Here is a 12,375-nt window from a genome sequence, read left to right as displayed (position 1 = left end):
AGCCCCTCCACCCTGTGTCTCAGGGCCATCTGTTCTCTGCAATCCACTTTTTGGGAAAGTCTCCTTTCCCATCTGCTCTCCTTGGGCCTTAGCCGCCTGCTCCAAAGATTTATGAAGGCTGCACTGGAGCGCTTTCCAGTTGTTGTTGTGTGTTGTTGGTTTTTTTTTAATGATACATGAGATTTCAAGGCAGATAAAAGCTTTTTCCATTTGATATGTACAAATGTTATTCCTTTTTCAGGTGTGTTTTTTCTTTCTCTTAGTTGGGGGCTGGAAAGAAGTCTGTGCTTGGAGGAAGGACTCTACTTATCAAAGCAGAGACTGACTGTGTTGGCTCTGGCTGCTTTGAAGTCAAGTGTCCTCCTGGCTCTTTAGCCACTGGCACACAGGCTTGGTGCGGTTTCTTGGGTTCATTCTTTTCCTGTCTGTTCCCTTGTCTCCCTGACAGAGTACAGTCGCTTTGAATCGAAGATACATGACTTGCGAGAACAAATGATGAACAGCAGCATGAGCTCTGGGTCTGGGTCCCTCCGAACAAGTGAGAAGAGGTCTTTGTATGTCAGGTAAGTCACACTTCTGAGCACCAGGCCTTGTGCTGCACGAGGGGAGCTCTGTGCCAACACAGCCCTTCCTGTTTAACTAGTGGGGTAGGGAGTGTGTACTCCCAGTACTAAAGCAACATTGTGTACTGTATGCTCAGGTTGTGTACTTTATGGTCAGTGTTTCTCCCTTTTGCAAGCTGGCTTCTTCCTCTTTGCTCATGAATGACTCAGTACGAGAAACTTTCAGTTTGTTCTAATTGTAAAAGACTATTGAGTGATTATTGCTAGTCAGTATTCAAATAGCACTCATATGTTCAGAGTCCTTTGCTTGCATTCTGTGATTTGAGGAGAAAGCTTGGCATTCCCTCCCTTCCACATATGCATAGTAGACATCAGGATTTGTATCTGAGCATATCAGCTATCACTCTATTCTGGTTGAAGGTCTTTTACAGGAGACCAAAAACTGACAGGTTGCTGCTGCTGGGTCTTTTTTTAATGTCTTTATTTTTGAGAGAGAGAGAGAGAGAGAGAGAGAGAGAGAGAGAGAGAGAGAGAGAATCTGAAGCAGGCTCCAGGCTCTGAGCTGTCAGCACAGAGCCTGACATGGGGCTCAAACTCACAAACCACGAGATCATGACCTGAGACGAAGTCAGACGCTTAACCGACTGAGCCACCCAGGTGCCCCAGGGTCTTTTTTTTTTTTTTAATGGTGTTTTCTTGCTCCCTGCTGTGCTGGTCTGCTGTATCTGAATCATGGGACATGGGATGCGATGGTGTATGGTTCCCAGGAAGGGTGGGTAGAGGGAACAGATATATAGCATTGAGTGTATTGCTGCTGAAAGCTATTCTGAGATACTGCCCAAGGTTGAGCTTTTGACCCTTGAGGCCCATTATGATACTTTGTCAGGTCAAAGTACAAACCTCTTGGGGAGTTGGACTGCTAAATGAACACTATGGACTCCTCGTTAGAATTAGGGATAGTTTTCTTCTTCCTGTCCAAGTTTCTTGGCAAAACTCCAAACAGTGTGGTGCAAGTACATATTGTATCTCTCCAAGGTTAAAATCCTTAGAGTAAGAGGTGGTGGGATTACTCCCCTGAGCCAGAGATAGTCGTGTGTGTGTGTGTGTGTGTGTGTGTGTGTGTGTGTGTGTGTTTAATGCTTAGGTGTGGACTTGTATTAAACTGTTGGGTTGAACTTTTCTGGTGGCCTCTGATACATGCTGGGGGAGGTTAGGAAGGAAGGCTACATTTGCTGATTGCCTGGAAGTGGGACAACTGGTCTGTTTTTGGGGTTTGACTCGATGCTAGCCAGTGGATATAAATGCTAATTGCAGTTCTTGTCACGGTGCTTGATTTTCTTTTCCCTCAGTTGGTAGTCCCTGACACTACTGCAGGGAGCCGAGCCAAGGGAGCCCAGCTTTGAGTCTGAAGCCCACTAGAACCCTTCATGGTTCTTTTTAAAAAATGAACCCTCAACTTGACTGGTTGTTTGTTGAGAGCAGCTTTCTTCACATTTGCCGTGCTCACCTCCTGCTGTGAAGGGAGGAGAGCTGGAGGAAGGCTGGGCTAGTCACTGATGATCTTTTCAGTCTTCTGTCTTTTGTCACTAAGCCCCTGCTCTGGGTCTGCAGCCTAGATGCTGGGGCACTGATGGGGGAATCAGAAATGTGCTATTGCCCCCAGCAAGAGGTTAATACTTATGTGACTTGGTCAGGATTGTTCCGTTCCTGTGCTGCCAGCCCCCGCAGATGTGGCACTCCAGGGTGCGTGGGAAGCTGCTCTTTAGGCAAGACAGTTTCTTCAGAGAGCTTTATTTTTAGATTTCCTCTCTCCACCTATCCTGTGCTAGAGCTCTCCCTGCCTGGGTAGGGGGATTGGGGCATTAGCTCCTGACCTGGAAGACCTAAAAGACTTAGAACAGCCTTCTCTGACCTGGGGAAGGGATACATCATGTCTAACTCTGGGGAGGAGGGTGGAGACTGCACTCTGTTTCTAGCAAATCAGTTTATACAGTTTATATCATCTGCCCCTAACCTTATCTAGATAACATCAGTGTCCTCTGAGGAGAGTAAGTACTGTTTAGAACAATGAACATTTGTGATCACTAGAATTAATCAAGGGAAATGATATTTTATGGCTAAAGCAGTGAGCAGAGGTCTTTCGCTAAGCTAACCTCTCTACCAGAGCCTGGCTTGCTCTGTGCCGTTTCATGCCTGTTTGGCCTTCCATGCTGTACTTCGTCCCTATTGTTCAGTATGTATTCAAGTTTCTTCCATTCTTAAAAAGAAAAGAAAAACATTCCCTTGATACTAGTAGTCCCTTAAACTGTTATCTCTCTTCTGCTTACCACATTTGCTGAATTATGTGCCAAGAAACACTAGTTCCACAAGATGTTAAGTATTGTGTGCAAAATCAGTGGTTCAGTAAGTTGGGCCAATGCCATGTGAAAAGAGGAAAACAGAGTCTTTACTGTGATTCATCTCCAGGAGGGTCTGCACTAGGCAGTGTTTCACCAAAGGATAGGAGCATGGGAGCCTTATTTGGAGAAGTCCATCTTAAATCCATGTTGGGAAATGTTGGAGTCCTCTGTACCTATTCCTGCTATGTCTTCAAATCACCTCTCTTTCAGTAGGAAAGGAAGTGTGCATCTGCTTTTCAGCATGGTGGTGTGGTTCCAAGCAAGTCCGGAAGGCTCCGGAGGAGCAGAAGCTCAACTCCATCAGGGATCCACGGTGACCTCTTAGTCATCACATTCAATGACTGGTTCACTGATTCTCTGCCATTGGTGTGACCTCTTCACCACATTTGTTCCCACGAATTACCTACTTGCTTCTTTAAAGGCTCTCTTTCTGTCTTGCTAACCATTCCTCAGTACCTTTCATTAGCTCTGCCCCCTAAATGGCAATGTCATTTATTTTCACAGCTTCAGATCCTGTTGTTGTATAAATGACATCCCTGATCTTTTTAGTGAACTCCAGACCTGCATATCAACTACTTGCTGGGCATGTGCATGAAGCTGCGCTCCCACAGTGTCTCAAACAAGCAGTGTGTTCAAAATTGAACCCCCCTCCACACTTACTGCTCCTCAATTTCCTTATCTAAGTTAATTGCATCACCCTGTCATGTGGAAAAAGGATTAGATTGTTCTGTCACCCAAGGCAGATCTCAGCTCAACAGAAGGAAGAAAGAGCTAATGATTAAAACTGTCTGAAAATGGAATGGACTGCTTCCGGGGATAGTAAATTTGATCTTTTGTTACTGAAGGTGTTACAGAAGAGGCTGGGCACCCATTTCACTGGTTGTTGCAGAGGGGGTCAAAGCTAAAAGCAACAATCTGGACGTAAGCTACTCAGAAGCTTTCACTAGTTCCCTAGTGTCTTTAGGATGAAGGCAAACTAACATTTAGGGAACATCTGTGCATTCAGGTCTTTGTTATTCTCTTTAAATTGGGATTAAATCCTTTAAATAATGCTACAAAGTACACATTATTCTCATTTTACAGGTGTGAAAACTGAGACTCCAGTTATATAGCCAAGAAGTTCCAAAACTGGAATTTGAACCTGGTTGTTCTGACCACAGAGTGTGGCTTTTTTCAGCATTTCCCAAACTTGGTGATAGGAATCTGCTGGCATGCTAATAAACATACAGATACCTAGTCCCCCTCTTTTATACACTTGGATTCACTGGATTTGGGAAATGTATGGGTTTTGGGGGTTTTTTTAGTACTCGAAAGTTATATACATGTATTTTAAAATATAAGTTATTGTCAAATTGGCTAACATACAGTATATACAGTGCACTCTGGGGGGTTTTGGGGGTAGAGTCCCGTGGTTCATCGCTGACATACTACAGTGCTCACTCACCTGGTCATATGCTGTCTCTCCCTAGTAAAATAAACATTTTAAAAAACCATTTTTAAATTTTTTAAATGTTTATTTTACGAGAGAGAGAGAAAGAACGAGAGTGAGTGCACATGAGCAGGTGAGGGACAGAGAGGGAGAATCCCAGGCAAGCTCTGTGCTGTCAGCACAGAGCCTGATGCAGGGCTCCATCTCATGACTGTGAGATCACAACCTGAGCCAAAATCAAGAGTCGGATGCTTAACCAACTGATCCACCCAGGCGCCCTGGGAAATGTATGTTTTTAATTTTTTTAAATGTTTACTTTTTGAGAGAGAGAGAAAGAGAGAGAGAGAGATTCATTGATTGATCAAGGGAGGAGCAGAGAGAGAAGGAGACACAGAGTCTGAAGAAGGCTCCAGGCTGTGAGCTGTCAGCACAGAGCCTGATGTGGGGCTCCATCTCACGAACTGTGAGATCATGACCTGAGCCAAAGTCAGGTGCTTAGCCAACTGAGCCACCCTGGCATCCCAAATGTATGTTTTTAACAAGCAATCTGAACACTCAGGAATAACTGCTTGTTTGTCACAATAGGTATTTGTGTCTGTTTTGCTTGAACAGCTGAACATTACACTTACTTTATTTTTTTTTAATGTTTATTTATTTTTGAGAGAGAAAGAGAGACAGAGCACAGCAGGGAAGGAGCAGAGAGGGAGGGAGACACAGAATTCAAAGCCGGCTCCAGTCTCTGAGCTGTCAACACAGAGCCTGATGTGGGGTTTGAACTCACAAACTGCGAGATCATGACCTGAGCAGAAGTTTGACGCTTAACCAACTAAGCCACCCAGGCGCTCCACATTACACTTACTTTAGCTCCTACTATGTGGAAAGCAGGAAATCGCAGGGCTAAGAATTTGGTCATGGTTGGGGGGTAGATTCAAGGAAGCGGCACACACAGTTCCTGCCCTCCAGTAGCTTGCCATCTACGCAGTAGACACTGAGCAGCAGGTGGTTGAAGTGAAGGAACCCTTTTCCATTGGGGTTTCACCTCTAATTCTTTTAGTTGTTGTTTTCCCTATGACATGTTTCTCCTCCTTTCCCTTCTCCTGAGTCTCCATTCTCTGGTTTGCATGGGTTGCAAAGCTATTTTGAAGTAAATAGCACCTTCTTACAGCAACATGGAGGCTATAGCAGGTAAATCCCTAGTGAGCTGCAGCTGTACTAACGAGAGGGGAGATGGGATTTGTGGAGCCTGGAGAGGAGAAAGAAGGAAAGATGACTGTGTTTGGAAAATGCAACTTTTTTTTTTTTTTTATATGAAGTTTATTGACAAATTGGTTTCCATACAACACCCAGTGCTCATCCCAAAAGGTGCCCTCCTCAATACCCATCACCCACCCGCCCCTCCCTCCCACCCCCCATCAACCCTCAGTTTGTTCTCAGTTTTTAACAGTCTCTTATGCTTTGGCTCTCTCCCACTCTAACGTCCTTTTTTTTTTTTTTTTTTTTTCCTTCCCCTCCCCCATGGGTTCCTGTTAAGTTTCTCAGGATCCACATAAGAGTGAAACCATATGGTATCTGTCTTTCTCTGTATGGCTTATTTCACTTAGCATCACACTCTCCAGTTCCATCCACGTTGCTACAAAAGGCCATATTTCATTTTTTCTCATTGCCACGTAGTATTCCATTGTGTATATAAACCACAATTTCTTTATCCATTCATCAGTTGATGGACATTTAGGCTCTTTCCATAATTTGGCTATTGTTGAGAGTGCTGCTATGAACATTGGGGTACAAGTGCCCCTATGCATCAGTACTCCTGTATCCCTTGGGTAGATTCCTAGCAGTGCTATTGCTGGGTCATAGGGTAGGTCTATTTTTAATTTTCTGAGGAACCTCCACACTGCTTTCCAGAGCGGCTGCACCAATTTGCATTCCCACCAACAGTGCAAGAGGGTTCCCGTTTCTCCACATCCTCTCCAGCATCTATAGTCTCCTGATTTGTTCATTTTGGCCACTCTGACTGGCGTGAGGTGATACCTGAGTGTGGTTTTGATTTGTATTTCCCTGATAAGGAGCGACGCTGAACATCTTTTCATGTGCCTGTTGGCCATCTGGATGTCTTCTTTGGAGAAGTGTCTATTCATGTTTTCTGCCCATTTCTTCACTGGGTTATTTGTTTTTCGTGTGTGGAGTTTGGTGAGCTCTTTATAGATTTTAGATACTAGCCCTTTGTCCGATATGTCATTTGCAAATATCTTTTCCCATTCCGTTGGTTGCCTTTTAGTTTTGTTGGTTGTTTCCTTTGCTGTGCAGAAGCTTTTTATCTTCATAAGGTCCCAGTAATTCACTTTTGCTTTTAATTCCCTTGCAACTTGTTTTTAAAATCACTAGTGACTTAATGGAAAGACCTTCCCCACCCTTCACCATACTAGAATCACTTCTTAAATGGTACAGGTAGGATGAGCAGAGCCCGTCTTTCTGCCTACTCTAGGGTCTTTGCTCTGTTATTGAACTTGCCTTCCACACTGGAAAAGACCACAGAAATAGGCCTCTCTTGAGCCTCTTGCTCAGGGTCAGGATGGTTGGGTGTTTAACTCAGGTCATTCTGATGTGAAGGTAGTACAAAAAGACACAGGGTAGGTGAGAGTTCCAGGAACCTCCAAGTTCTAAACTTGGATTTTCTTTTGTCTGTTTCTTGAGTGAATGAACAAAAGACTCTGTTGTCCAAAGGTTGCCAAGAGGCTTGAGAGTATATCTGTAGAAATGGCTTTTGCAAGTCTGTTCTGGCCAGGTGGGTGCATTCTTCACAGCCACAGGGTGGCATCAGGCAGGCATTTTAGGAGTCCTGGCCTCCTGGCTGGCCATCTACCATCACAGTCTTCTCCCCACTCTGGGAAGGAAATCCTTTTGGGACATCTGCAGTCTCAATTCAAGAAACATTGTCACAAATATTGGCTTGGTCATCAAAGGAGGCTGGAGAATGCTCCTTGTCATCAAGCAGACATGAATTGTGAAAGTGTTCTGTGATGATAGCCCAGGGTGATGCTGGGGAGAGCCTGACTTCGACATATTCATTAATGAGTTTCAGTAGTGGATTAAAGTGCCAGTGAGGCGATTTGGGCAGGCTTCACTATCTAACAGAATTTGAGGGTGACATGAATATACATCTTAAAATGCAACAGCAATTTATGTAGTGTTCTGGGCTACCAGAGGATGGGGAAGACTTTTTGATACCAGCGATTCTTGAACTGCCTATTGCTAGAGCATGTTCCCCAGTCACCATTCCTTGACCTGTGCTCATAATCCCCCCAGGTGACCCAAAAGGTGTTGTGAACCCCAAATGTTCACGTACCATGGACTGATGGGTCCTTGAATGCCCCTCTAGTTTCATAATTGACCTCTAAGGCCTGAGACTTTGAGGTAGACTGAGGAGAACAGTGCCCCTTTCCTTGTTCTCCATGTTCCTGTCTGCAGGGAGTGTCAGGAAGACCCGACTTGCTGTCAGCTACATTTGTTCCTCTTGTGATGACCCATCTTGTATCTACTTGACTGCTCGAGTTTGGGCTTTTAGGTTGGTCTTCAGAAGCTGCTAGACATTTTAACTCTCACATTAAAGTCAAGGGCTCATAAGTGACAGTTGCTTTGCGGCTCTCTGTGCATGCTTCATAAGGACGGGGCAAGGGAGGGGCTGCTCAGTTTTCAAATAATAGGTGCCTTTTATCTGGTACTTTCTGTGGCTCAGGCTGCTATAACAAAATACGATAGACGAGAAGCTTAAACAACAGACATTTATTTCTCACAGTTCTGGATACTGGGAAGTCCAGGGTCTAAGTGCTAGCAGATTCAAGTTCTGGTGAGTGCCTCCCTCCCACTTCCTGGCTTATAGGTGTCTACCTTCTTGCTACGTGTGCAAGTAGAGGGGGGTGGGGCGCCTATGTGGCTCAGTGAGTTAATAAGCTTCTGACTTCGGCTCAGGTCATGATCTCACAGTTCATAAGTTCGAGCTCCACTCTGCTGTCATCACAGAACCCGCTTCTGATCCTCTGTTTTCTTCTCTCTCTGCCCCTCCCCTGCTCATACTCTGTCTCTCTCAAAAATAAACATTTAAAAAAGAAGAAGAGAGAGACAGAGAGATGTCTCTCCTTGTCTCTTCCTCTTCTCATAAGGGAACTATCTCCCTCACGACCTCATCCAAACCTAATTACCTCCCTAAGGCTCCACCTCCAAATACCATCCATCACCTTAAAGGTTAGGGCTTCAACATATGAATTTTGGTGGAACACAGACATTCAGCCCATAACACAGATGAAAGGAAGGAAGCAATGTCTTAGACCCCATCTGGTATAGGAGGGAAATACAGTGAGAGAACCCTCTGAGGGATAGTAACTAACTGGAGAGTAACTGGAAGTGTGTTTTGTGCCCTCCTGCCCTAGCCTGATCTCCTGCACTGTTCATGAGCCTCAGACATGGCCTTCGTCCTCAGAGGGCTTCCGCTTTGGTGATACACTATGAAATAATTTAAAACTGCAGGACTTAAATAAATAGCAATAAATAGAAAACATTAAGAAAAGTCATTGCAAAATATGTAGGATGAATTTGGGAGAAAGACATTTGGAGTGGGCAGGGTCACAGAGAGAAGAGTGGGGCTTGGTTTGGGCCTCAGGGGAACTAATGAGGGCGAGAGGGGACAGGCTGAGTCTCCCAGGCCACCATAGATGGCTGGAGCCACAGGCAGAGAGGTGGGCACGGCTACTAGGCCAGTGCAGCAGAAACAGCCATTTTTCTTGGAGGCCGAAGGGCTCAAGTGCTCTCGTTTACTTTGCTTTGAGAAACCCGCCTGACCAGTTTCCTTGGTAGTTGCTATTTTCTTTGCGTTCCTGTTCACCAAGACACCGATGTGACTGTGCCAGGTGCTTCTGATTTCTTGGGCTTTTTTAGACCCAAACCTCACAATTTAGGATCTGAACTGCCAGAGACTTTAGCCTAGTAATCTGTTTACTTTGAGCTGATTATATTCCTGCTTTCCCCTCCAGCAGTGAGGTCTCAGCTGAAAGGAAGATTAGGCAAAGTCCCCCAGAGCACGTGCATCATGTGGGCAGGTGCACGCAGCTCGTAGGGGATACTATTTGAAAGGTCACCACTTACACAACATATCTTTGAAGACCTTTGGCAGTGCTTTCTGTCGGAAGATAGGCAGCAGCATTTAAAGCTGACGTGCTGAATCTTAGCTTGGGAACTCCAACCCGCAGACCCTGGGAAGTGAGCATCTGCTTTTCATGCTGGTGTGACTTGGCTCTGGAAGGTTGCTGCATTACCCACTTTCACTTTGATTTTACATGCCACGTTTTCTCTGGGGCACAGTTTTTACCCTGCTCTTAAGATAAATCAGTGTTTAAAACATAAAAAGAGAAAATAAACGTTAAAAAAGAGTGGGGGGCTCCTAGGTGGCTCAGTCGGTTAAGCATCTGACTTCGGCTCAGGTCATGATCTCACTGCTCAAAGGGTCATGAGTTCGAGCCCCACATCGGGCTCTGTGCTGACAGCTCAGCCTGGAGCCTGCTTATGATTCCATGTGTCCCTGTCTCTCTGCCACTCCCCTGATCGTGTTCTGTCTCCCTGTCTCTCAAAAATAAATAAACATTAAATTTTTTTTTAAGTTTAAAGACAACATGGGTGCCTATGTGGCTCAGTCAGTTAAGTGTCCGACTTTGGCTCAGGTCATGATCTCACAGTTCATGGGTTCAAGCCCCACATCGGGCTCTGTGCTGACAGCCCAGAGACCGGAGCCTGCTTTGGATTCTGTGTCTCCCTCTCTCTGCACCTCCCCTGGTCATGATCTGTCTCTCTCTGTGTGTCAAAAATAAACATTAAAAAAAAAAAGATGTTAATGTTTTCCTGGCCTGGCCACAGTGTTTGAGATGTTGCAGGAAAACCCAGGATCTGTGGCTTTCCCTTGCTTCACAGAACTGTGCAGCCATAACCAAGGAGGAACATATTCAGGGTTGAAGGATAATCTTTTATGTAGACCACTTACTGTGATCTTAGGCTTTAGATGGTAATTTTTCCATAAGCTTTGTTCTCTCCTGACATAGGGTTTCCCTCTGAGCTGACCAGTCCTCCACTTGGAGGCTTTCATGGAATTCTTTTTATCTAGACCCAGAAAAAATAAGGGGTTTCTGAGGCTGCTCATCTCCCAACACACCATCTTGTCAATAAGCTCACATACACGGGGTGAAACCAAGGTGCCAGAGTGGTCAAATATGGTTTTAGGTGTCTGGAGACAAATAGGTATTGCTTTTTTTTTTTTCCTGCTCACTCTTTTTGAGTCAGAGGTTGAAAAGTTTCATTGGTATGTCATCTGGGCCTTGCATGTGTAGAATTTTAGTTTGGGGACAGTGGTTCAGTCTGATTTAAAAGGGGTGGTATGTTATATGCCTTGACTTTCTCTAGTTCTTGCCCTAAGGATAAAGAAGGGTGGGTAGGAAGATATAACAGTGTTGGCAAAAAAGGTGCTCCTTCATCCTCTTACCAGATCCAACCTGAGGCATTTGTAACAAGGAGCCAGTCCCTGTCACTTTCTTAGGTTTCCAGGCTGTTCCTAAGAGAGATTGTCACAGCTAGATGGCCACAGTTTAGCATGCTTCTGAAAGATCTCAGGTAAGTAGCCGACACTTTTTCAAAGTTTATTAAGGTCTAATTTACATACTTTTTTCAATTACATGAAATATATATCATTTGAAAGGTGGTTCAACGTTACTATTCAGGCTTGTTCTCTTTTAGTTTCCTTCCTTCCTTCCTTCTCTATACCCAATGTGGGGCTTGAACTCATGACCCTGAGATGAAGAGTCATATGCTCTGCCGACTGAGCCATCCAGGTGCCCTTGTTCGCTTTTAATTTTACTTTCCACATGAAAGTTTAGCCTGGTAATGATCAAAAGGCTGAGGCCATGGAGTCAGTCTCACAAGGCCTACTAAGTGGATGCCAGACTCCTTAGCTGGACTGCAGACTGAGTGCCTTGCACTGCAGCCAAATATGGGTGTTGCTGACCCTGCCACACAGCCTTGGTTGCTCGCCTCCAAGTCCTTGCTCACACTGTTCTTTCTAGCCAGACGGGCGTCTCCCTTCTCTCCCTCGAAATCCTGAACCTTCATTGAGGCCCAGTTCAAAAGTCAACCCTTCCTCATAACTTCCCCAAGGTAGGTGTGACCTACACTCTCCCTGAATGCTTTTTTAGGCCTTGGCTTATCCTGCCTCTCGTTACAGCATACTTGGCCAGCACACTCTGTAAGTCCAGGACTTATTTTCTTCTGTGTCTTCCATCCAGAAAGGTATTTTTTAGACATAGACAAGTGGGGAGTTAGCTTTTGTTTGTTTGTAATGTGACTGTGACTTAGACCTCATGACATTTTTCTGAGATTTAAGAGCCCTGGTGTGAAGTTGCCCACCACATAACTCTAGATGAGGCCCTGTGTGACTCTGGGCCTGGTTTGTGTCATCTCTGAGGAAGTTTTCTAGCTCTTAGTCAAATACAGTCTCAGCAGGAAAACAGACAAAGTGGATTTAGAGAACATCTCCATTATGGATTCAGAAAACAAATCACCATCACGACAGTGGAAGGACTGGTGAGGGAATTGGGCATCTTTAGCCTGGTAGAGAATACCTCAGAAAGACTTGGGCTCATTAAATGCTAGAATTGGAAAGCAACTTAGAGACCTCTGAGGCTCCGATGTCCTGCAAAGCTCTTTCTTCATTTGTAGTTCTGATTGATAGAAAAGGAAATTCTTGTTAATTCATTTCACATTCTCAACTGAGAATGACATTATAGCTCAGAATTTCAAATTTGATTTCTTTTCTCGTATTTCAAATTCAAATGTGCTGCTGTGTGTTTAACAAAAGCATAGTTTACACTTGATCTCAGCCAAAAGGCCGAGAAGCGATAACAAGATCATAGTTTAAAAACATTGCTTATTCTGTTGTTCAGTGTTCCTC

The 12,375-nt window shown here is 44.7% G+C and overlaps 1 protein-coding gene across 8 annotated transcripts in view; it reads left to right on the top strand.

The window, feature by feature from the left end:
• DLG3 (discs large MAGUK scaffold protein 3) overlaps nt 1-12,375 on the top strand; it is a 58,109-nt gene that overhangs the window by 29,249 nt on the left and 16,485 nt on the right. For all 8 annotated transcript variants that reach the window (XM_047092520.1, XM_047092518.1, XM_047092515.1 and 5 more), the window contains one exon: nt 449-563. In XM_047092520.1, the coding sequence (XP_046948476.1) occupies nt 449-563 (115 nt within the window). The remainder of the gene's footprint in view (nt 1-448; nt 564-12,375) is intronic.

The sequence above is a fragment of the Lynx rufus genome, unplaced genomic scaffold (assembly GCF_022079265.1).
Source record: "Lynx rufus isolate CCGP_SWC_20201006 ecotype Redwood Valley unplaced genomic scaffold, mLynRuf1.p SCAF_30, whole genome shotgun sequence".
Lineage (NCBI taxonomy): Eukaryota > Metazoa > Chordata > Mammalia > Carnivora > Felidae > Lynx > Lynx rufus.
Note: the sequence above shows the minus strand (reverse complement) of the source record. Positions and strands in the feature narration are given on the sequence as shown.